Source organism: Salvelinus alpinus, chromosome 5 (assembly GCF_045679555.1).
Source record: "Salvelinus alpinus chromosome 5, SLU_Salpinus.1, whole genome shotgun sequence".
NCBI lineage: Eukaryota > Metazoa > Chordata > Actinopteri > Salmoniformes > Salmonidae > Salvelinus > Salvelinus alpinus.
This window is the reverse complement of record NC_092090.1, coordinates 66,921,293-66,946,986: the sequence shown is the minus strand read 5'-3', so window position 1 is coordinate 66,946,986 and position 25,694 is coordinate 66,921,293. Positions and strand designations below refer to the sequence as shown.

The 25,694-nt window shown below is 49.3% G+C and overlaps 1 protein-coding gene across 3 annotated transcripts in view; it reads left to right on the top strand.

Moving 5' to 3' along the window:
* Nucleotides 1-24,738, top strand: part of LOC139576563 (histone acetyltransferase KAT6A-like) — a 32,210-nt gene extending 7,472 nt beyond the window's left edge. For 2 of the 3 annotated variants that reach the window (XM_071402789.1, XM_071402790.1), the window contains exons 3-17: nucleotides 9,411-9,519; nucleotides 9,831-9,946; nucleotides 10,172-10,253; nucleotides 10,610-10,724; nucleotides 11,215-11,558; nucleotides 12,029-12,141; nucleotides 13,169-13,284; nucleotides 13,421-13,562; nucleotides 14,459-14,620; nucleotides 16,532-16,625; nucleotides 17,130-17,361; nucleotides 17,581-17,773; nucleotides 17,891-18,589; nucleotides 18,760-19,015; nucleotides 19,165-24,738. In XM_071402789.1, coding sequence (XP_071258890.1) covers nucleotides 9,411-9,519; nucleotides 9,831-9,946; nucleotides 10,172-10,253; nucleotides 10,610-10,724; nucleotides 11,215-11,558; nucleotides 12,029-12,141; nucleotides 13,169-13,284; nucleotides 13,421-13,562; nucleotides 14,459-14,620; nucleotides 16,532-16,625; nucleotides 17,130-17,361; nucleotides 17,581-17,773; nucleotides 17,891-18,589; nucleotides 18,760-19,015; nucleotides 19,165-22,424 — 6,033 coding nt within the window. In that variant the 3' untranslated portion in view covers nucleotides 22,425-24,738. The remainder of the gene's footprint in view (nucleotides 1-9,410; nucleotides 9,520-9,830; nucleotides 9,947-10,171; nucleotides 10,254-10,609; nucleotides 10,725-11,214; nucleotides 11,559-12,028; nucleotides 12,142-13,168; nucleotides 13,285-13,420; nucleotides 13,563-14,458; nucleotides 14,621-16,531; nucleotides 16,626-17,129; nucleotides 17,362-17,580; nucleotides 17,774-17,890; nucleotides 18,590-18,759; nucleotides 19,016-19,164) is intronic. The other variant, XM_071402791.1, reaches the window with a different exon arrangement.
* Nucleotides 24,739-25,694: the final 956 nt, after the last annotated feature.

Below are 25,694 nucleotides of genomic sequence, written 5' to 3'. Positions count from 1 at the left end.
GTGTGTGTGTGTGGCCGTAGAGAGGCGCCGGCCAGGTCAGAGAGGTGGCCGGGCAGAGTATTTTATTCAACCTTTTATTTAACAAGGCAATTCAGTTAAGAACAAAGCCATTTCTCTTAGTAGTGGACACCACTGGGGTCAAGAGAGAGGGCCATCTTTCAGGGCCATGATGGCAATGTCTTTGATGCCTTTTGGTTGACAATAGAGCAGCTATATTAGTAGACTACTAAACCAATGGAACAAGTAGGGTTGAGGAAAGCATTCACAGCCAATACAGGGCTGATATTTGGTAGTGGACGAAACCGTCTTATAGGGAGGTGTATGAAGTTTAGGTTGATTTACTTTGGAGGCAGCCATTGTTTACCTTTTCAACCAACGCATCACCTGGTGTCCTTAGATAGGAGACATAACTTTTTTTTTTTTTTTACAATATTTTATTTTAGCAGGAAAGATATTACTCCCAGTAAATAAATACAAATATCCCCTGTTGGAAAGGTTTGAATTTGAGTTGTCTAACAAACACACACATACATCTACACACATACCTGCTTATACACACAGCAACAGCACAGCCTCCATATAATTCATTTCAGAATATTAATGTAGAGCTCTCTTTACTTGCTCACAATATTGCTTGGTCGCCCCGCCTTGAGCCGTAATTTGAATATGCTTCTACTCTGTGCTCAGTCCACGTCCATTGACCTCTACTTCACTCGGGCAATGATATTTCCTTATGGACGTATTCAGCCTATGCTTGGCCTTTTAAGTAGGGGTGTATTATGAACAGGTTGTTAGTGATGGTGTGTCACTAATATAATCTAACAGAGCTCATGTTTCACTGCCTAGGTGTTCCCACTTTCCACATTCACACCAGAGGTGCTGAAATCAACACCCAGACACACATCATCGGGACAGTAGTCTGGTGAAGTGCCATTATCCGGCTGACTGAAGATAAAGTGGCTAGGAAGGGCGAGAGTGATGAGAATGTTTGTTGCTGTGAGAATGACTGGAACTGTAATCCAGCAAATGGGGTCAATGTGTCCTCCATCTGGAAAGTGTTTTGCTGCCACACACACACCCACACATGGCCAACCTGTACCTTTTTGATACAGGGATTTACCCTTGTTACCTCGTTAATCTCACTACTGTACGGTGCCCCACTGCTTCCAACAGCTAGACTGGCAGGAAGCATGTCTATTTCAACTGAAACGCCAACATGTGTAATAATATGGTCATGTAGTTCATCCTAATGGATTTAGTCAGTATTACAGCTGTTCAGAATGTGGTCTACTGGTCCGTGCAGAAGTCAAACCCACTACTCGGGTGTTCCTAACAGCATTCTCCACTCAACCAACTGAGCCCATCGAACCATGTTTTATTAATCCACCTTCAGTTGAAGTCGGAAGCTTACATACACTTAGGTTGGACTCATTAAAACTTGTTTTTCAACCACTCCGCAAATTTCTTGTTAACAAACTATACTTTTGGCAAGTGGGTTAGGGCATCTACTTTGTGCATGACACAAGTAATTTTTCCAACAATTTTTTTACAGACAGATTATTTCACTTAATCCACTTTATCACAATTCCAGTGGGTCAGAAGTTTACATACACTATGTTGACTGTGCCTTTTTAAACAGCTTGGGAAATTCCAGAAAATGTCATGGCTTTAGAAGCTTCTGATAGGCTAATTGACATCATTTGAGTCAATTGGAGGTGTGCCTGTGGATGTATTTCAAGACCTACCTTCAAACTCAGTGCTTTTTTTGCTTGACATCATAGGAAAATCAAACGAAATCAGCCAAGTCCTCAAAAGAAATGTTGGACCTCCAAGTCTGGTTCATCCTTGGGAGCAATTTTCAAACGCCCGAAGGTACCACGTTTATCTGTACAAACAATAGTACGCAAGTATAAACACCATAGGACCACGCAGCCGTCATACCGCTCAGGAAGGAGACACGTTCTCTCCTAGAGATGAACGTACTTTGGTGCGAAAAGTGCAAATCAATACCAGAACAACAGCAAAGGACCATGTGAAGATGCTGGAGGAAGCCAGTACAAAAGTATATATTTCCACAGTAAAACAAGTCCTATATCAACATAACCTGAAAGGCAGCTCAGCAAGGAAGAAGCCACTGCTCCAAACCGCCATAAAAAAGCCAGACTACGGTTTGCAACTGCACATGGGGACAAAGATCGTACTTTTTGGAGAAATGTTCTCTGGTCTGATGAAAAAAAAAATAGAACTGTTTGGCCATAATGACCATTGTTATGTTTGGAGGAAAAAGGGGAGGCCGAAGTACATCATCCCAACTGTGAAGCACAGGGGTGGCAGCATCATGTTGTGGGGGTGCTTTGGTGCAGGAGGGACTGGTGCCCCTCACAAAATAGATGGAATCATGAGGGAGGACAATGATGTGGATATATTGAAGCAACATCTCAAGACATCAGTCAGGAAGTTAAAGCTTGGTCGCAAATGGGTCTTCCAAACAGACAATGACCCCAAGCATACCTCCAAAGTTGTGGCAGAATGGCTTAAGGACAAGAAAGTCAAGGTATTGGAGTGGCCATCCCCACAAAGCCCTGAGCTCAATCCTATTGAATGTTTGTGGGCAGAACTGAAAAAGCGTGTTCGAGGAAGGAGGCCTAGAAACTTGACTTTGTTACACCAGCTCTGTCAGGAGGAATGGGCCAAAATTCACCCAACTTATTGTGGGAAGCTTGTGGAAGGCTACCTGAAATGTTTGACCCAAGTTAAACAATTTAAAGGCAATGCTACCAAATACTAATTGAGTGTATGTAAACTTCTGACCCACTGGGAATGTGATGAAAGGAACAAAAGCTGAAAAACCATTCTCTCTGCTATTTATCTGACATTTCACATTCTTAAAATAAAGTGGTGATCCTAAGACAGGACATTTGTTACTGGGATGAAATGTCAGGAATTGTGTAACTGAGTTTAAATGTATTTGGCTAAGGTGTATGTAAACTTCTGACTTCAACTGTATGTTAAGTAGTCCTCCTACATTCCATATTCCTGCTATGGCCAAGTGGGCTTGTGTTTCTCGTGTGTGTTTCTCGCGCGCGTGCGCGTGTGTGTGTGTGTGTGTGTGTGTGTGTGTGTGTGTGTGTGTGTGTGCGCGAGCGGTGTGTAACAGTGATCAATGAGTTTGTGGTAAGAGGTCTGGGTCTGTATTGGGGAGGGGGCTGCTCTGCACCACCTGGTTGGACATTGAGATGGGTTTCACATGTTAATGAGAACCTTGACTTGAGAGGAGACAAGGACAACAGGACAGCTTTTCCCATTCGCCCCCCCCCCCCCCCCTCTCTCTGTTGCACACTCGCATCCTATTCCCCCCCCTTCATCCTTATCCTCCCGTCCTCTCTTCATTGCTCTCTCTTTCATTATCTCCCTCCACCTCTATTACACCCAGTACCACTGCAAATGGACAAGGAGAAACCAGGCCACTCTCACAGTACATCTCTCAGCTAGTGTATTGTACACCCCGCACATCTGCCTCCGTAGCATGGGCCAGTGTATCTTTCACATCTAATCTGTGGAAAATGTAGTCCTACACCACAAACCTTTCTATCAGCTAGGCTCTGTTTTTGCTCAAGTGTAGGCCCTTAGTGATACAGAGGGTTAGACGTGTCAGGATAGAGACGGAGACTCTTCCTGCCCGTCTCAGTATAAAGGACCTGAGCCCTCACGCTAACCTGAAGGACGTGTTTTGGCCTCTGTCTGTAGTTGTTGTTCAAGTCGAGCGGGTAGATTACTCTGTTGGCATGGTGAGACGTTATAGGCGTGTCTGTGTTGTGACTAACTGGTGTTTCCTGTTGAAATTATCTCTTAGCTAGTGTGCATAGTAGCATAGAGGTCAAAAACACACACACACAGGTTAAAAAATATGCCCAGCAGTAGTCCGGTGCTAGTAAAGAAAAAAGGAGGGCAACCTAAGACTAACGTGACAATAAATGTTGGCTTTTGAAATGAAGAAAGCAAGAGGATTTTAAAGGAAATGTTGGCCTTTTCCATTTCTCCCACACATATCTTGGAAAACGATTAGCTCTTTTGTGTCTTTGGGATTATTTTAGTCACAGTCGGACAGTAATTGAGTCATGTCACAAATGAAACACTGCACTGTAATGTTTGTATGAAACACGATGCCTGGACTCTGCCTGCGCTAGTTACTCGTGGAGAAAGCAAACGTGTGTGTGTGTGAGAGCGCACAGACACAGGTCAACCCCTTCCCTCCCGCTGAACTGGCAGGAATGATTGGGAGGCTGCACAAAGGGGTGCTGCCATATTTTCTCTCTTCCTCTCGCCCTCTTTCTCTCTCTCTGTGTCTCTCAGTGTGTCTGGTGTGATGAGAGGTGTCCCTGTATGGAAAGCGGGAGCCTGAGTCCGAGGGAAATGAACTCAATAAATCAAGCTCTTCAGCCCGTCTCTCCTCACTCCCTGCCTGGACTTGCTCCTTCCCTCTTCCCTCCCTGTGTTGAGCTATGTGCAGCCAGCCAGGAATATCTTTGCACCTGCCCCAGCCCACCGAGCCCCTCCCACCCTACCCCACAGCCCCAACCCCATAACATAGCGCCAGCCCTATAGCCTAACCCCAGCCCCAGTCCAGGCCCCCTACCTCCCAGCCCCCTTTAGTCATCAGCAGGGCTCGAATTTCTCAGCGGCCATGGCCATCGATGCCGCCTTGTGTGGCCGTAATGCCCCCCCCCCCCCCCCAAAAAAAGAATTTGCGCCTTGCGGCCAAAGTGGCCGTTGTTCCCTTGGACTGGATATAATATTCATAATTCCCTTCTCCTAGCTGCCAATCGCCGTAGCCTACTCCGAAGCACCTCTCACTCGCATGGCTCTCTCAGATATCTCCATTTTTATTAGCCAATACCCATCACGTGATCGGATCCTTCTCACAGGCATTGCAGCTCCGAAGTAGGCTACAAGTGAAGCCAGACACATTGGGGATGGAGCGGTGCACGTCCTTATTGAATTTCGAGGCGCATGTTGAAGATGATAGAACTGTCCACGTTTACTTCAGCCAATAACATGAGTAGGTCTAACAAACAGTAAAAACACTAGCCTATCCCACACAATACAAAAGTTGACCTATTCTATTGGTCAGCTTGTCCTTCTGTGCGAGAAATAAATATTCCAAACATACACTGGGACAATTGTGGGATGCGATAGATCCCAAATTAATACAACCACTGTACATAATTATTTATTTTTTTAAATTAAAAGCAACAGATCAGAACGTTTAGCTTAAAATGTTGCTAAACTATTAAGCTATTTTTTCACATTTATAAACGTAGCAATGCGCACATGGCAGTAGGCTATAAGCGCGAATGTTCCCAAATGCAATTAGCGGGAAAATACGGTTCTCAAAAGTACACCGCAAATGCAAGCGGTTTGATATGACCGAGATGAAATTATCAAAAAGAAATGTAGAAAGAGGGAGACGCAACCACAAGCATGGCTTGTTAATATGACTAGGATTGTGTTTTTGGTTGCTGGACAACGAAAGAAAGTTGGAACATGAGAGAATTAATGGTTTCAATGGCATATGAGAAAGTGTTTATAAAATAATACTTTTAACGTTCCTATGGCCGGAACATGGTAAGACATGCCTCATAAAATGACAAAACGTTGAGGTTTTAAGTAATTACGTTTATGGTTTAATAGTTTCAAAATGTTGACTGCCTCCGCTCCGATTGCAAGGTGGGGGATGTTGCAGTGCATAACAGGCACTGGCCTTTCTATCCTATCGGAACGAACAGTGTCTCAAGTATATCACAGAATCGAGCCTTTACATATTAATAATTATCCTACATTATTTTTGTAAAACATGACTGGTGTTTAGCCTATAAAAATATAAACGCAACATGCTTCAAATTCAAAGATTTACTGAGTTACAGTTCATATGAGGAAATCAGTCAATTGAAATACATTTAATTAAGTCCTAATCTATGGATTTCACATGACTGGGAATACAGATATGCAAAAAACTATTTGCCTCACAAATTGAGATGGTTTGGGATGAGTCGGACCGCAGAGTGAAGGAAAAGCAGCCAACAAGTGATCAGCATATGTGGGAACTCCTTCAAGACTGTTGGAAAAGCATTCCAGGTGAAGCTGGTTGAGAGAATGCCAAGCTTGTGCAAAGCTGTCATCAAGGCAAAGGGTGGCTATTTGAAGAATCTCAAATGTAAAATATATTTTGATTTGTTTAACACTTTTTTGGTTAGCACATGATTCCATATGTGTTGTTTCATAGTTTTGATGTCTTCATTATTATTCTACAATGTAGAAAATAGTAAAAATAAAAACCCTTGAATGAGTAGGTGTTCTAAAACTTTTGACTGTGTGTGTCAAATCAAATTTTATTGGTCACATACATATGGTTAGCAGATGTTAATGCGAGAGTAGAGAAATGCTTGTGCTTCTAGTTCCGACAGTGCAGTAATATCTAACAAGTACTCTAACAAATTCACAACGACTACTTTATGCACAAATGTAAGGGATGAATATGTACATGTAAATATATGGATAAGCGATGGCCGTGTGGCATAGGCAAGATGCAGTAGATGATATAGAATGCAGTATATACATATGAGATGAGTAATGTAGGATATGTAGACATTATTAAAGTATACACGGCTGTGACTATAATTGAAGAGAATTCTCTTGGTAGAGAATGCAGTTGGCATTTGATTGTAAGGAATTCTAGGTCAGGTGAACAAAAGGACTTGAGTTTCTGTTTGCTGTCATGATCACACCATAAGGCATACACCCCCGCCCTTCTTCTTACCAGAGAGTTGTTGCGCGAAGAAACCGGGTGGCTGTACCGACGCTGACAACATATCCCGAGTGAGCCATGTTTCCGTGAAACAGAGAATGTTACAATCTCTGTCTCTCTGGAATGCAACTCGTGCCATAATTTCGTCCACCTTATTGTCTAGAGAGTGGATATTGGTGAGTAATATGCTCGGAAGTGGTGTATGACGTGCTCACCTTCTGAGTCTGAGCAGTAGGCCGCTCCGTCTGCCTATCCTGCGGCGACCGCGTTGTTTTTGGATCGGCCTCTGGGATCAGATCCCATGTCCAGGGTGGAGGTCCGAACAGAGGATCATGCGTGCGTATGTATATGTAATGACAAAGTATGTGGACACCTGTTCATCGAACATCTCATTCCAAAATCATGGACATTAATACGGAGTTGGTACACCTTTTCTGCTAGAACAGCCTCCACTCTTCTGGGAAGGCTTTCCACTAGATGTTGGAACATTGCTGTGGGGACTTCCATTCAGCCACGAGCATTAGTGAGGTTGGGCAATTAGGCCTGCCTTGCAGTCGGCGGTCCAATTCACCCCAAAGGTGTTCGGTGGAGTTGAGGTCAGGGTTCTGTGCAGGCCAGTCAAGTTCTTCTACACCGATCTCGACAAACCATTTCTGTATGGACCTCGCTTTGTGCACGGGGGCATTGTCATGCTGAAACAGGAAAGGGCCTTCCCCAAGCTGTTGGAAGTACAGTACTGTATTTTGTAGCATTAAGGGGCATAGCCCGAGCCATGAAAAACAGCGCCCAGACTATTATTCGTCCTCCACTAAACTTTACAGTTGGCGCTATGCATTCGGGCAGGTAGCGTTCTCCTGGCATCCACCTAACCCAGATTTGTCTGTCGGACTGCCAGATGATGAAGTGTGATTCATCACTCCAGAGAATGCGTTTCCACTGCTCAAGAGTCCAATGGCGGCCATCTTTACACCGCTCCAACCGACACTTGGCATTGCGCATGGTGATCTTAGGCTTGTGTGCGGCTGCTCGGCCATGGAAACCCGTTTCATAAAGCTCCCGATGAACAGTTCTTGTGCTGACGTTGCTTCCAGAGGCAGTTTGGAACCTGGTAGTGTTGCAACCGAGGACAGATGATTTTTACATGTTACGCGCTTCAGCACTCGGCGGTCCTGTTCTTTGACCCTGTGTGGCCTACCACTTTGCAGCAGAGCCGTTGTTTCCACTTCACAACAGCAGCCCTTACAGTTTACCGGGGCAGCTCTAGCAGGGAAGAAATTTGACGAACTGAGGTGGTGTCATATGACGGTGCCACGTTGAAAGTCACTGAGCTCTTCAGTAAGCAACAGGAGTCGGCAACAGGTGTGCCTGAAATTGCCGACTCTACTAATTTGAAGCGGTGTCCACATACACACACACACAGACACATTCTATACAAAAGTATGTGTAATTAAAAGTGTCATTATTGCTAAAATATACCATAAGGTAAGGCTTAGCTCTTGCAGATCATTTTTTTTCAAGAATGGGTTATTTTAACATTTTTCAGGCGCCTCCCTCATGTCCGCATAGGTCTGTACATGACAGACTGTAGCCAAAGGCTATCACCTACACTTTGACATTTACGCTCGTTCTTTATGTACATTTACATACACTTGTGTTTTTCTTAACAGAATAGCTACTGTTTCGGGGTTTTCAAATCAATTGAATTGGCTATTTTGGTTAGTGGCCTTGGTGCCCTAGCAGATTGGGCACCTCCTTGAAGGTCAAACGGCCTAAAATCACAAAATTCCAGGCCTGGTCATCAGCCTCCCTCCACCACTGGCTATCCCCCTGGGCTCTGTGTAGCTGCCCTGCGAGAGGGAGAGTTTGTGTGTATCTGTCTATGTATGTTTGTGTGTGTCTCAGAAACAGGTTCATGGGTGGCTCTCCTCTCCTCCTGCTCCATGCTAAAAGATTTCTGGTGCCCCAGAAGTGAATGTCAAGATGGCGTGCTACAGAATAAGCATCGGAACACAACAGAGCCTTTAGTGGTGCTCACGCCGCAGAGCTGCTCTGGAAATGATATGGGAATCCAGTTGAGTGGAACAAAGACCTCTGGGTAGTGTAGTAACTATCACCTCTGGGCTCATATGTATCAAGCGTCTCAGTTGGCGTGCTGATCTAGGATCAGGTCCCCGTGTCCATTCGTTCCAATCTAAAAGGCAAAACTGTTCCTAGATCATCAGTTATAACCTGAGAGTATAGGCAGGTTTTCATCATCATCATAGCCTTTAATGGTCATCTGTTAGGTCACAACGTCATCGCCAGGGAATAGTCTGCTGCCTCTGCCATTCACTTAATCTGACGGACAAATTCTGTATTCATTTTCTGTCTGAGTGAACTGTAACTGCTGTCTCTGTGGCACATTGACAGTTATCTGAATGTGGACACACAGCGATTACTGCCCCCCCCCCCCTCCCCCTCATGTCTGGTACAATGAAGCAGTTGAATGGAGCTGTTTTGTGATTGTCTCTTTCTGTGTCCCTCTCCTTCCTCTCCTGCCCCGCCCCCCCGTCTGACTCCCGTTTATCTATATATCTCACTCTCTGTCTGTCTCTCTCTCTCTCAGCCTGTGGCAGAGCCCATCCCTATCTGCAGCTTCTGCCTGGGGACCAAGGAGTCGAACCGCGACAAGAAGCCAGAGGAGCTCATCTCCTGTGCAGACTGTGGCAACAGCGGTGAGTAGCACTGTGGCAGCACGGTTTATATATGCTGGGACGTCAATGAAGCGCTGCCTGCTACTTCCCCCCCCCTGCCTGCACCTTGGATTTATGTCTTGGGTTTCATTTGAATACTATGTCAGATGTCGTTTTTGATTCGTCGAACTAGGCTAAACGTGTGTTTCGACAGGCTGTTCTGTTAGATGTTTGAGTCTTTCAGTTTGTCGTCATGGTTGCGCTGGATCTATACGGCTTTCGGAGCGGTGTTTTGATCTTGTGTGGCTGTCAGGCTTGTGAGTGTTTCCACGTTGTTGATCTGTGTCCCCTAGGCCACCCGTCCTGTCTGAAGTTCTCACCGGAGCTCACGGTACGAGTCAAAGCTCTGTGGTGGCAGTGCATCGAATGCAAGACCTGCAGCAACTGTCAGGATCAAGGCAAAAACGCGGTGAGTGCTTGTTGTGCTTCGGCTCAGTACGTCGGTACTCGGATCGTTTTTTGTGTTTTTCAACTGACTGAGAACTATTTTAGACGGCTGCTACAGATGGTTCTCTCTCTTCTGAACGTCCAAGTACACTACAGGACTGGTTGAAGGCAAATGGTGGAAATGTAAGTTCAGCGTAAACATGATGTGCAGGGAGTGACCATATATTTACTGTGTGTGTGTGGGTAGGAGAACATGTTGTTCTGTGACTCCTGTGACCGGGGCTTCCACATGGAGTGCTGTGACCCCCCACTGATGCGGATGCCAAAAGGTAAACCCTGTCCTCTCTCCCACCCCTGACCCGTCTAACGTACCCAATAAAACCCACTTAAACATACACAGTCCCTGGAAAGACCTGCGCCTCTCTGCAGTAAATGGATCCACTGTACATCTGAACGACTATGGCCACGAGGTAATTGGTAACGAATGACAGAGCTCAGAAGGACCACAAACCCATTTTCCGGCAGTGTAATGAAACATATCCATTTTCTTTTCTTCTGTTCTCATGCTGCTGGTACTGTGTGGCCGGTGCATGTCATAGAATAGTAGTAGTAGTACCGAAGAGGTTTAATGCCAGCTAATCTAATACACAATGTTCTGATCGGTTCTGCTCTGCTCTCCCACCAGGCATGTGGATCTGTCAGATGTGTCAGCCCAGGAAAAAGGGCAGAAAGCTCTTACATGAAAAGGCGGCACAAATCAAACGGCGCTACAACGCACCACTGGGACGACCCAAGAACAGGTTGGTAACGTGACGGAGAGGGCGGCTGCACTGTCCGGGAGCCAGCAGCTCGGGCACGGCGTGTCGCTGGACCCGTGAAACACAGCAGGCCACTTCAGATCGGCCCCGCTACAGTTTCACTGGCCGGAGCAGACCATTTCCCATGACCACAAACTGTTTTTAATGACAGGGTCTAATAGCTACAACAACAAAAAAGGTTGGCTGTGTTTCATGCTGGAAATGAAGCTTTGTCGGAGCATAAGAATCTAAATATGAAACTCACCGATTGACGTTTTAATGTCGGGAGTGAAGGACCGAGCCTTACTCATTTGTTGACACTATTCGATCATTGGAAACATGAATGCCAATCTGTACAAGTGATCATTAGTTTAGTTGTTACGTTTTGGCTGTGTTCAGTGGCTCTTGTCGCTTCCAAATGACCAGGCCTTAGTTTGTATAGTGTGTTGCTTTTTCCTGCTGCGTCTCTGACGAATCCTATCTCCCGTTGCAGACCAGGCCGGCCATTCAAGAAGCTGCATGGGCCAGGTGGGCGTGGCCGGCGGAAGGGGGACCGTCGCTCGCAGTGCTCCTCCCCGCGCTCGTCGTCCAGCTCGTCCTGCGAGGGTTACCCTGGCGACGATCGGCTGCTGTTCTCCCTGCGAGAGGACTCGTCGGAGCAGGGCGGCCTGCGCTTCAACAGGAAGACCAAGGGCCTGATTGATGCCCTCACCAAGTTCTTCACGCCCTCGCCAGATGGACGCAAGGCCCGGCACGAGGTGGACTACTCCCAGCAGTACCGCATCCGTAAGAAGGCCATACGTAAGGGAGAGGGCGACGACAGGACAGGTGAGGAGGGTAGGCTGGAATAATGCTTTGAATACTGAGGGTGAAGGAGAGGCTGTAGTGGCTTTATTTGTGTCAGTCAAACACCGCGCTTCATACGATGTTCCTCAGACTCAACACCTGCAGAACTTGCTTACTCTCCAGACGTTTGTCCACACACCTCACGGCCCAACGCCTCTCCCCCTGTTTGACCTCGATAGTTTGTGTGTGTACTGATATATGTAGGCTACGCGTGGCATTTTTTTAAATTGACATAGTTCTGTCCTTGAGCTGTTCTTGTCTATTAATGTTCTGTATTATGTCGTGTTTGGTGCGGACCCTAGAAAGAGTAGCTGCTGCTTTCGCAACAGCTAATGGGGATCGTAATAAAATCCCAAATAGCATTTACAAGTTCCAGCACTTTGTGTCTGTCAGAACCTTAAAACATGACTGTTCTGTTCCCTTTCTGTAAGTGTCCCGCCGACTGTTTCTTCCCTCCACAGACAATCAGGACAGTAGTGACTGGCGCGAGGATGAGGACAAGCTGCCAGGACATGAGAACCTGACCGAGAAAGACGTGGAACTCTTCAGACGCATCCAGGAGCTGGCACTACAGGTAACCACAGACGGAGAAGGAAAGAAAGTGTGTCTGTGTGTGTCTCTCTCTCTCCGTCTCTTTCTTTGTGTGTGTCTGTCTCTGTCTCTGTTTCTCTCTTTCTTTCTCTCTCTCTCTGTCTCTCGCTCTGTGTGTGTGTCTCTCGCTCTCTGTGTGTGTGAGAGTGAAAGATCAGCTGCCCTCCATATCTCTCTATCAGTGTCTATTCCGTTGCGATTCCTCACTGGCACAGACGCCGCAGAGCTTCAGAGCGTTGCTGTACATCACAGGAGAAACTCTCAATGCCAACGTTGTTTTATTCCTCTCCTGTCAGACTTTCCTCTAGTCTTGGTCGGTAGGAGAATAGGAGAGGCAGGTGAAAGGTAGAGGTGCACGCTCAGCGATAAAATTTCCACTTTTTTATTTTATAATTGATGGCTTCCCTTTTTGTGTTGTGGTTTGTTTACAAATAGTGTAGACTAGACGCATTCTGGTACTGCTCGCTTTTGTCTTAGAGTGGATCCTCTCTCCCCTGTCATGGCAGTCAGTGAAAAAGACCTGACACTGTAGGCATGGGTGAGGGGCCTCTCTGTGTGTGTGGAAGCGTGTGGTTACCAGAGTGTCAACAGAACCCAGTGGCAGATGCCTAGAGTTTCCACTCAAGACAGACCAGAGAGCTAATAATAATCCTATGAGCAGCACAGGAGACCAGTTTGTTTCTGTTTTACTGTGCCTGTGTGCCTTCTTTTTAGCATGTGTGTATGCGTCTTCCTGTCACTAAGTGTGTGTGTATGCTTGTGTTTGAGTGCCAGTGCGTGTCAGGCAAACACAACCACACGCTGTGCTGGGTTAGGCAGGGGGCAGTCAGAAAGCCCAGTAATCCCTGGTGTGTAATCTCTGTCTGCTCCATGCTCTTCTTAATCCCCTGTTGGAAAACCTGGCCTTCGCTTGATGCTGTAGCTCCAAAACTAAACCCTCCTCTCTTTCTCTCGCTCCGTGTGTGTCTGTCTTTTTTTTTCTTTGGTCTGTATTTTTTTGCCTTTTGCAGAAAGTTGGGGTGACCGGCCCTCCAGATCCCCAAATGCGTTGCCCGTCTGTCATCGAGTTCGGCAAGTTTGAGATCCAGACTTGGTACTCTTCTCCGTACCCGCAAGAGTACAGCAGGTAACGAACGACACGACCCACGCTGCTTTTCCCCACACACGCTCCACTCTAAGTCAGTCCACTGTTAGTTGGCGCTCATGTAACGGGATGTCTCACCCTTTCCCCCTCAATCTTCTCCCTCCTCTGCCTGGCCCAGGCTGCCTAAGCTCTACCTGTGTGAGTTCTGCCTGCGTTACGTCAAGAGTCGCAGCATCCTCTTCCAGCACATGAGGAAGTGCGCCTGGTTCCACCCTCCAGCCGACGAGATCTACAGGAAGGACGACGTCTCCGTGTTCGAGGTGAGACAGAAAGAGGGATACAAGATGGAGGCGGGGGGGGGGGGGGGGGGACGGGGACCGAGGTCACCTCCCCCGCCACAAAACCACCCTGCTCCTACGTCCTCTGCCAAGAGTGGCAGTGTCACACAGGCGTTTGTCAAAGACTCTCGTTCCCCCACTGAGGCGTCAACCTTTCCCAAAACCACCGTGTTATAATATTGACCCACAACACAGTGCACCTATGTGAAGCTACCGTGCCTAGATTGTTGTTTAGTACAACTACTACTAGTCTTTTTGTTTTGTTGTACCTGGAGCCGGGACTGCTTGTGCTAAAACTATCACTTCGGAACCAACTACCGTGGTGTCAGCTAATCCGTCTGAGTTACTGATCAGCGACATCCAAAGTGCAGAAGGTTAAGAACCGCTGTACCAGTACATACTGCAGGCCTCTAATTGAGGGCCAGTCAGTCTATGGCCGTCCGTCGGTCTTGTAGGATAGCGTCTGCAGTTTCGCTGCCTCTCCAGCCTGCCTCGTCCACTCCTGTCCTCACTCAGCAGCAGAGTAGAATAGCTGGGACGTCTGGCTGCCTGCCAGGGAGCCCCTCGCTCGCCCAGCCTGGGACACCAGAGATGCCATGGCTCACATCGTTGGCATCATTGTCTGAGGCTATAAAAGCAATCGACTCCCCTCCCGTATCCCATGAGTGTCTGTCTCATAGTTACTGACGTTGCGGTTCGGAAAGGGGCTGAATGGCGCGGTCAAGACTGCCCTTTTGAACTTGGGTCATTGTAGTCAAATGTGAATAATTGTCTTTGTCAGATTGGTGGTTGCTGTCTGTGCTCATGATGTGCAAATCAAATTCCCTTCGGGGCAATATAGGTTTTCATTCATGTTGTGTGTGTGTGTGTGATCTCAGGTGGATGGGAACTTGAGCACAATCTACTGTCAGAACCTGTGTCTGTTGGCCAAGCTGTTCCTGGACCACAAGACGCTGTATTACGACGTGGAGCCCTTCCTCTTTTACGTTCTCACACAGAACGACAGCAAGGGCTGCCACCTGGTGGGCTATTTCTCCAAGGTATGTCCAACCACCAAATAAATGCATATATATACGTTCCGTCAATTCTTTTGTGGCACTGAGCAAATGTGAGCGGAAACTTGTGAGCGGAAACTTTTTTGTGCAACTTCCCGGCGCGCGTTTACAGTGAACACTGAGGCTGTACCCTTACAGTTTTAGACAGTAGCCAATAGGCTACAGTGGCTATTTGAGCGTAATGTAGGCCTATCAGAGTGGCCTACCAATAAAACCAAAGGAGCAAATCCCATAACATTTTCACAGGGAAATACTGTAGTTATTGATTTCTCCATGTAGCCTATATGTGGTGTTCAATGCAGGCCTACATTGCATGAGACTTAAAAAATATATATATATTATGAAGGGCTTGACATTGAGGAATGATTGTTTTCTTGGTCTGCAACACTATGGGTCAAATAGGTGACTGTAAATTGCATTTTATTGAATGACGCAAGAAACTGTAATTGTTACCATACAGAGAATTAGACAATGTAATCTACCCTTTGCCTATTGGCTTAATTGCATATTCAAGCCTGTCTCAAAATACAACACTGCCCCTTTAATTAAGACAAGCTTTTTTTTTTGGGCCTGACTGGCTTTTCATAAACGGCTTGAAGTGTGGCCTACACGTTCTGTGCTCTTGTAGGAAGCAGTAACTCCCCATTGCTGACCTATACTTATCTATAACTGGGCTTTATAACGCGCTGACTTGCAAAGAATATCAACAATTGTGCACGCGCGCTGCTCTGATCTGAAAAGCGTATTCGCATGTGGGTGCTTGAAAGACCTCTCGTGGGCTAGCCCCCGTCAATAGAATTCTACTCCGTGCGCTCTGGCTCTGCCTAAAACAAAATCCGACTTCATTTTGCAAAGTTAGGTTTGGTTTTGTTGCATTGAAAAGGGGCTGATATATAATGTTGATTCGATCACAGAAAAAAACATTGATTTATGTAGCGCAAAATAATGGGGCTAACTCAATCTCCTGCGTCTCTGCGCGGCAGTCCTGGAGGAAGTGCACGTCCGTGTACGCAGTTCAGAGGGAACGATGTACATTAGGAAACACAACAAGGTGAACCCAAAAGTTGCCTTAAGTACAGATCTAGGACCAGCTTACCATCCCAAAATCCTAACCTTAACCGTTCCGAGTGGAAAAGTCAAAACTGTCTGTAGATCACCTTCGTTTTACTCTGGTGAATCCCTCAGTGTGCAGAGCAACGACCACAGCTGCTTTGACTGCTTTCTCTGTCTCCCCCGTGTCTGTATGGATGTTAATGCTTATTAACATAGACTGCCTGCCAAAACACAGCAATTATCTTACTGCACACACACACACACACACACACACACACTATTGCGCTGCTCCCAGGACATCACCGCAGCGCTGCACCACCTCATACTGGAGCAGAGAGGGGAGTGGTGAGATACGCACACAGTCAAAATTAGAATGCCGTCACAAATTCAACGACAATGTGTCTTCAGGTCGGTGTCTACACCAGGGCTCTCCAACCCTGTTCCCGGAGAGCTACCCTCCTGTAGGTTTTTTGCTCCAACCCAATGTAACTGACCTGATTTTTCAGTTTATCAACCAGCTAATTATTAGAATCAGCTGTGCTAGATTAGTGATAACCAATTGGGCGCTAGCTCTCCGGGGAACGGGGTTGGAGAGCCCTGGTCTAGACGCACCTTCCTTCTACTCCGGTGAATCCCTCTGTATGCAGAGAAACCACCGCTGCTTTGATGCTGTCTCACCCCTGTCTGTATGGATGCAGGTGCTCCTGGAATCGGCCAAAACACAGCAATTATCTTACCACACTCTCACACACAAGACTCCTACTGTATGTACTAGCACAGGCTTGCACAGGCTTGCTCAGAGAGTTTCCATGCCTACTCTCTACCTCTCTCTCTCCTCTCCAGGAGAAACACTGTCAACAGAAGTACAACGTGTCCTGCATCATGATTCTTCCCCAGTACCAGCGCAAGGGCTACGGCCGCTTCCTCATCGACTTCAGTAAGGAACCCCCGCTCAGGCTCTCAGCTAGGCTTTTACCTCCGCTCCCCAGACCTCTCTGATGCTGAACCAGTGGTTCTAAGCTGCTGTAGAGTTCTTGGTCAATGCCATCGGCATAGCAGTCAATCCCATTCAATTGAACTAGCAACATGTTGGAATCTGACTCAAAGTGCCTGTAATGAATAACGTCCGGTCCAATTCCTTGTTGAGCTGAATAATCAAAACCGCATTGGCCCCTTCCTACTCTGCTTAGCTGGTTGAATTGGACCGTTTAGAAGGTGGTGGTTGTTCTGATGAAAAGCTGGACCACTATCATGTAGTAACAGGGCAAGTAGTGGTAGAAAAGGTAGCATGAATTTATTTTACACGGTCGGACTGAATCGTACACACCAATAGTCATAGACTGAAATGTCCGTCAAATGTAAATGCACCTCGTGACGCCGACTGGTTTTTAAAATGAACCTTGTTCTCCGCCCGCTCCCGTCTCTCTCCTCTCCCCTCCAGGCTACCTGCTGTCCAAGCGGGAGGGCCAGCCCGGCTCCCCAGAGAAGCCCCTGTCAGACCTGGGACGGCTGTCCTACACGGCCTACTGGCGCAGCGTGGTGCTGGAGTGTCTCCATGAGGTCCGCGACCGCCAGCTCACCATCCGACGCCTCAGCAAGATCACGGGCATCTGCCCCCAGGACATCACCGCCACGCTGCACCACCTCAACATGCTGGAGCAGAGAGGGGAGAGGTGAGACATGCGCTCGCACCATAACCACGATGCCGTCACAAATTCAACGACTCGCTGACTACCAAGGCCATTTGAAAGCTGACGAGACTATTCTACAGCATGGAACACGTGTCTGTTTGGGAGTTGTTATTTGTTCAGAGTGGTTCTCCCCTCCTTGTGGGGTTTTACCCATCTGAACAACACCTTGACCTCCCCTGTCTCTGTCCCCCTGTCCTGTAGGCTAGTCCTGGTGCATAAGGAGAAGCTGGTGTCCACCCACATGGTTCGTCTCACCGCCAGGCCCCGGCTGCTAGAGGTGGACCCTGACTCTCTCCGCTGGACCCCCGTCATCGTCACCAACACTGTGGTGTCGGAGGGAGAGGAGGAGGAGGGGGAGGAGGAGGAAGAGAGGGAGGAGGACACCTGCAAGGGGGTGAGGATAATGATGCTTCAGGTTCTAAAAAATGTTTTGATGGAATACATTACAACAATGACTTGTGTGTATTAGGGTGGTAAATGATGGAGTTAATTTGATAATATTTTGAAACAGATCAAGCCTAGCCACAAGGTGTCTCCGTTCTCCTGGCTCATCCGAGGAGGAGAGGAAGAAGAGGAGAGGAAGTGCTTCCCGGGGTTCCCCGCTAGCCAAAGCTCTCCGGCCTCCTCCCCAGTCCGCTGCCCTTTGCCCATCCCCGACCACCGCCCCCCTCCCCCCGCCAACGTAGAGCGCCGGGGCAGGGGCCGCCCTCCCAAGAACTGGCCCTGGGGCAAGGTGAAGGATGGGCCGCGGGCCGAGAGGCGGCCGGGCCCGGGACGACCCCCAAAGATCCGGGTGGAAGTGCAGGATGATGAGGAGGAGGAGGAGGAGGACGACAGGACTGAGGGCACTAAAGCCAGCACCACCTTCGGCAGCAGCCCACCTTCCCTCTTCTCCTCAGACAGGCAGCAGGCGGATTCTACAGGCACCATCAGGCCCCTAGAGATGCTTGGCAGGCAATCTGTTGTCCCACCCCCACGCAGCAGAGGGCGACCTCCCAGGAAGACGAGGGGCCCCGAGCGCAGGCTGAGTGAGGGGCCCGGGGAGGCCTTTCCCCAGTTGCCCCTGTCACCCAGGCTCAGCGACCCGTCGCCGGTCAGACGGAGCTGCTTAAGTGAAAGCAGCGAGGAAGAGGATGGCGACGATGACGTGGAGACGGGGGATCACTCCCCAGCCATCCTCACAAAGCCCACCCTGGGGCTCAAATGCAAGGTGAATGGAAAGACTGGATCTGCTGAACTGCTTGATATAGGTCACTCCAAATGATAAGAACGTTGTAACCTCGAAAGAAACATTAGCGACGACCTCTTCCAAAATAAGAGATTCACACTTTCTGCTTGCAACGTTTTACTGTTTTCAAAAGCTTTTCCATGTCTCCCCAGAAACCGTTGAGGAAGAGGCGCATGCGTCAGCGCAGCCACAGCCACGCCCACAGCAGCGTGGTGACCGAGACCATCTCCGAGACCACCGAGGTGCTAGATGAGCCCTTCGTGGACTCTGACTCTGAGAGGCCAATGCCCCGGCTGGAGGAGGAGACCCCCCTGAGGCGCTACCCCCCGGGCCGCTCCGCCCTCCGACACACGGACCCTACGGCCAAGCGGGGCCGACGAGCCAACCTCACAGAGTCTGAGGAGGACGGTGAGTCCACAGGATCCACAGGGCTAACAGAGCAGTTATTTATGTCGCAAGGTATAGGTGTACAGTAGCTAGGCATTGATATAGAGTACTTGCTTGAGTAGATCTGTATGTGTAACAATGGATCTCTCTCCCCCTCTGTTCTCGTATAGAACCCACTCCTGTTCTGAAGTCAGTTGCCTCCCTACGGAACCCAGAGCCCACGGCCTCCGCAGACACCTCGGCGGCCAACCCAGAGTCCCCCGTCAAGAAGAAAAAAGGCTGGCCCAAGGGCAAGCCCCGCAAGCCCCTGCACTTGAGGAAATGGCCGGACAGACCACCTGGCAGCGGGGCCAACCAGAACGCGGGGGACACCAGTCTGACCACCTCGGGGGACCCTCTGCCCCCCAAGATCAAGATGAAGCCGGGCCGCAAGCCCCAGAGCTTTTACCTACAGCGGGCCCAGGAGGAGGCCAAGAGGCAGGAGGCAGAGAGACCGAGGCTGGGTCTGGGAGGGGGGCAGCAGCTAGACAAGCCCCACCAGCAGCTAGAGGACCGTGCCTGCAAGAGGTCCTCCAGAGCTGCAGCTACCGACAACGACAAATGCAAAGACTCTGATGAAGAGGACGACTATCCCCCCAAGCCCGTGGAGCAGAAGATCCCTAAGAGGCGGGGGCGACCGCCCAAAAACCCATCCCTGCTACAACAACCCATCCCTAAGCCGCTCCCTGTCTCGGAGCCAGAGGAGGAGGAGGAGGAGACAGAGAGGGGCTGGGTAGAGGACAAACCGAGCCATCCACCGCCCCGCTCCCTGCTGTCTTCTACCGGAGGCCCCAGTGCCCCCCAGCCCAGCAGGCCAGACAAGAACAGAGACATGGCTGACAGGGAGGATGAGGAAGACGAGGAGAGGGAGGATGAGGAGTGTGCGAGCCTGGGCAGCAGCAGTAGGAGGACCGTGGCAATGCCAGGCTCGGGGAGCAGACGCAGCGACGACCATGATGCAGACGACGAAGGAGACGGACACCTGGAGGACAAGAGCAAGAAGAGGAAGGCCCAGGACTCTGAGGAGGAGGAAGAGCCTACCTCCCCCGCCTGCTCTCCGCCCGTCAAAGAGGAACCCCAGGGCGGGGAAGGTTTTTTAGACATGCAGGGAAGCGTGCAGGCCAGAGACTCCTATGTCAGCAAGCAAGAGGAGGACGACGAAGAGGAGGACGACGAAGAGGCGGAGGAGGAGCTGCAGGAGGTGAAGTGCCGGCCGCTGGACGCAGCACAGGACGAGAGGAGGCGGCGGCGAGAGGCGGAGGAGTCAGCAGCGGCAGCTGCGGCGGTGGAGACCGTGACAGCCATCTCAGTCCCCTCCGAGCCCCTAGAGCTGCAGGCGCTGCACCCCGAGGACAAGGCTGTCACGGTGCTGATGGAGCCCCAGCACCCACACCCCCACCAGCACCCCGACTCCTTCAAGGAGGAGCTGACCCACCACCACGGGTCCCATCACGGCCAGCACCACCACAACAACGAGCTGGACCTGGAGACGGTGCAGGCGGTCCAGTCTCTGACCCAGGGAGAGGCCCAGGACGAGGAGCCAGAGAGCCACGGGGTCTCCCACGGAGCCTACCAGGACTGTGAAGAGACGCTGGCCGCCTGCCGCACCCTGCAGAGCTACAGCCACGCCGGGGAGGCCGAGGAGGAGGCTACCCACCTGGCCCTGGTGGAGGAGTGTGGAGCCTCCCAACACAGCAGCCCCCTGCCCCATACCATAACCCCCTTACCCAGCCAGTCAGTCCGCTCCGTCAACAGCCCAGCAGGCGTGACCCCAGGAGGGGTGATGGAGTCTGGGCTGGGGCAGCAGAGAGAGGGCACGCCAGGCCCTACTGGGGGAACAGGGGGAGGGGTGTACACCCAGATCACCCCTGAGCACCCCAGCTCTCTGTCAGCCCCGTCCCAGCAGAACATGGAGACCAGTCCCTTGATGGACGTGCCGTCGGTGTCGGACCACTCCCAGCAGGTGGTGGACAGTGGATTCAGTGACCTGGGCAGCATCGAGAGCACCACAGAGAACTATGACAATCCCAGCAGCTACGATTCCACCATGGGCAGCGGGGGAGGGAACAACAGCGGTAACCATGCGGTCGCCTCTTCCTCGTCGTCGGCGGGCTCTTCCTCTAACTCGGCCACGCCCTCCTCACAGGGCAACAGCTGCTCCTTTGTCCCGGCGCCCGGCCTCACGTCTCCCAGCGGCGCTGTGACATCACAGCTCGCCATGGGCAGCTGCAGCCTCATCCAACAGACCGGGCCAGGGCCCAATAATGGTCCGGGAGCCAACATGGGTGGCAACAACAGTGTGTCCCAGCCTCCGCTGCCACCCCGTCCGCCGTCTGCCAACACCCACCAAGGCATCAAGTCTCCTCAGAGCTTTGTGAACGAGAGGCCACCCAGCGCCAGCCAGCAGTCCCAGAAAAAAGTGCAGCAGCAGGGTCCCAACCCCCAACCCTCGGCCCCTCCAAACCCCCACCCGCCACAGCAGCAGCAGCCCCTGTCCCAGTGCAGTATGGGGAACGGCTTTGGCTCCACGCCAATGATCATGGAGATCCCTGAGAGTGCCTCCCAGGGTGGGGGCCGCAGCCTGTACGAGCGGATGGGCCAGGACTTTGGTGCAGGGGGTTACCCCCAGCCCTCGGCCACGTTCAGCCTGGCTAAGCTGCAGCAGCTTACCAACACCATCATGGACCCCCACGCCATGCCCTACTCGCACTCGGCCTCCGTCACGTCATACGCCACCAGTGTTTCTCTGTCTAACCCCGGTCTGGCCCAGCTCTCCCCCTCCCCACACCCTCCCTTAACCCAGGGCCAGGCCACCATGAGCCCCCCTCCACAAATGAGCTCTGGCTCCATGAACCTGGGCTCCCTGCAGCTGCAGTGCAACATGCCCACCGGCAACATCGGCCTGCCTCCCCCGCCCCACACCCAGAGGCTGCAGGGCCAGATGGCCACGGTGAAGGGCCACATCGCCATCCGCTCCAAGGCCCAGCTGGCCCCTGCTCCCTCCCCGCACCAGCAGCAGCTGTACGGCCGCAGCTCTGGGTCCGTGGCCATGCAGGGCTCGCCCCGTACCCTGGCCGTGCAGCGCAGTATGATGCCCAACCTCATGCCCACGCCGGCCGGTTACAACACCATGAACATGAACCAGCTGAACGCCATGTCGGCCGGCTACCGCATGCCACAGCCTATGATGAACAGCGGTTACCACGGGAACCCCCCTTACATGAACCAGCCCGCCCAGTATCCCATGCAAATGCAGATGGGCATGATGGGGGGGCAGGGGTACCCGCAGCAGCCTATGCAGCCCAATCACCACGGCAACATGATGTACACGGGCCCCACCCACCACAGCTACGCCGGCGTCCCCAAACAGTCGCCTTACATGAGCAGATGAGTAGAGAACCCCACAGCAGCGCCGCAGCTCTCAAGAGATGGGGGGGGGGGGGGACACTCTCCGACCTGGCACTCTGATGTAGGGAGGGACTCTGCTGTCTCCTCTCTTTACTGTATTACTTGGTGTTGAATCCACCCTCTCCAAAGCCAGAGCGAGCATAAAGGGAGAGCGAGGGGAGACTATTTTCAATGTTTTGTATGTGTAATTTTGTTCTATTCAGTTGGATTCATCCCCCACCCCCAAGCTGGCTGTGTAGTGAGTATGCTGGCTGTGTAGGAAGTATGCTGGCACGATACATAACGTGTAACTGAACCTCTGGTACTGTCTGGCAGACTGCACTAGTCTAGTCAGACCTACACGACACGCTCCTCTCTGGCACAGTTTCTACGCTAACGGAAGGCTCCCCTCCACTGTTTACTGGGAGGAGAGTGGAGGAGGAGGAGGAAGAAGATGGGCTGAAACATGGACTTTGGAGGACCTTACATTGTCAAAACTAAGAGGTTAACTAAATATATTAAACCATGCACACAATATTGTAATTGACATAGGAAGCCTTAACTTGGAAAAAAGAGACTGATTATAATTGTAGATGGACTTTTCTTTCAATATATTTGAATACTTTCATTGTTTTTATTTTGACAACCGTTGAAAACAACTCGCGTGCAGTTCAACCTCTCTATGCTTTGGTCTTGAAGTATGGCATACTGAAATGGTGGTACTCCATCTAGCTCCGACACACACACACACACACACACACACACACGCGCGCACAACCCTTGCCACTTGGTGAGCCGGGGCACTTCAGTCTCACAGTTGAGATTCATGGGTCCTCAGTGTCACAACAGTGTCAGGAGTCTGTCTTCCTGGTAGGAGGGTGTGTATCAGGAGAGGGATCACTGTCCAGAAATAGGTAAACCAGTAGTCTTCTTGGGCACCACCCAGGATGCTGTAGCTGTGCGTTCTGGAATGTTTAGATGTAAATATTCTGCTACTTCCTGTCGATTCACAGTCCAGCATTGTCAGTCAGCGAGCCAGCTAGTCTCCCCTCAGTGGCAGGCAGAAGACATTGCAGCACTTACATTTTTTGGGGGGTCACACTCTACAGAAGGCTATTATTAGGCCTTTTTACCCAGTTGATGGTGTATGTCTGTCGTCCCCATGCAGTTTACCTTCCAGGGAAAGATATAAATATGAAGTCTGCCAGGTGGAGTAACTCACTGCTTTAAGGAAAACCAGCTGTTGGAAATTAGCTGAGCCACTTCATTAAGTGTTAGTAACCCACAAGCAGAGGTCAAGGCATCCTCTCTGAACACTGTTTTCTGTTAAAACGAGTTCATCTGTGCAAGTCTGCAGTGCACTTCCATTGACTAGTAGAGATGTCTGCGCTCTATGGACCATCGGCATACGGAGAGGTGGCCAATGCCAAATACTGTGCATTGTGTACGCCTTGCCCCCCCCACACACATAGACATCTGGATGGTCACTGTGTTAGGATGGGACGGGTGGTGGAGGAATTGACCCAGTTGTCTCAATGTTTCAGTATTCAAAGTCAAAATGAGGATACTTTTCTTAGACCTGACGTTTTCATATATTATTTGTGGGTTTTTTTTCTTTTCTTTTTTTCTGAATTTAATCAGACTGGGCAGCTTTCTTTTATGACACAAGCTGACTCTTTTTGACTTTAGAAAACCTATTGTAGAGAATGTTTTTTCTATAATATAAAAAAGAAAAATTCTGACATTGGTACTGTCATTTTTTTCACTTCTGTTTCAGGAAAAAACTACATATTTTTTAGCTCGACTCTTGAGGTAATATTATTAAGAAATTCAAGACAAAAAAAATTAACACTCACTTTTAGTGAATTTAAGATGCCTTTTAACCTCTCCATTCCATCTCATCTCTAGAGTTTTCTATCTTTGTGTAGTATATTAATGCTATTTTAAAACAAAAGGAAAAAACATATCTGAAGGCCACTTAGCCGTTCTTTTGTTTCGATTTTTTTTTGTGTGTGTGTGTGTGTATAGGACGACTTCCTTGCGTTTTAAGAGGCATGTAAAAATGAGCTCAGTATATTTGTCTGTTTATATCGCTTCCCTTTTTGTATCCTTTGTAATTGTACATGGTGCATTGTGAGCTAAGAGAGTACAAGATAGAGGCTGGGTGCATAGCGATGGTTGATAGCGCCCTGCTGCCTCTGTCTCTCTACTGTGTCCCTGTATGTATTTCCATTTATTTGTTTGTTTTTCTTAGCAAGTACTTTCAAAGAACTCTGTACATTTTAACATAAAACAAAAATAAATTATGTTGAGCCATGTATGTTGTCATGTTATTTTATCTATTGTTCGGACTTTTAATAATTGCTGCTCCTTGGCAGTGATTTTCTCACTTTAACCAGAAATTCATTGATTTCAATTCTTATTTGTGCTTCTTTGCTAATAGAAACATTGCTATGTGAAGCTGGCTCATATATACTGAACAAAAATATAAACGCAACATACAACAATTTCAATGATTTTACTGAGATACAGTTCATATAAGGAAATCAGTCAATTGAAAAATTCATTAGGGCCTAATCTATGAATTTCACATGACTGGGCCAATCAGAATTAGTTTTATTACAGACAGAAATACTCCAAATGTCCAGTTGGCTGGTCTCAGACAATCCTGCAGGTGAAGAAGCAGGATGTGGAAGTCCTGGGCTGGCGTGGTTATGTGTGGTCTGCAGTTGTGAGGCCGGTCGGACGTACTTCCAAATTCTCTAAAATGACGTTGGAGGTGGTTTATTGTCAGGGTTGAGAAGTAACGGATTACAAAAAAACGGTAACTGATCCGTTACTTTACCAGCAAACCCCCCCCCCCCCCGAAAGTTTAAGTTTGCTCCACCTGAGCGAGCCTGACCACTATGATGACACACCAAATGTGTTTGATGGATCGTGGGAAAAGAGCAGGAATAGGCTTTTGTAGGCTACAATCCAAGCTATGTCTTCCAATGGTGTGACTGCTGTCGGCATCCAAAGATTATCCAATTTGAATAAACGCTTGGAGGTAAGGATGACAGCAGTGGTGTACAGTCGTGGCCAAAAGTTTTGAGAATGACACAAATACTAATTTTCACAGTCTGCTGTCTCAGTTTGTATGATGGCAATTTGCATATACTTCAGAATGTTATGAAGAGTGATCAGATGAATTGCAATTAATTGCAAAGTCCCTCTTTGCCATGCAAATGAACTGAATCCCCCAAAAACATTTCCACTGCATTTCAGCCCTGCC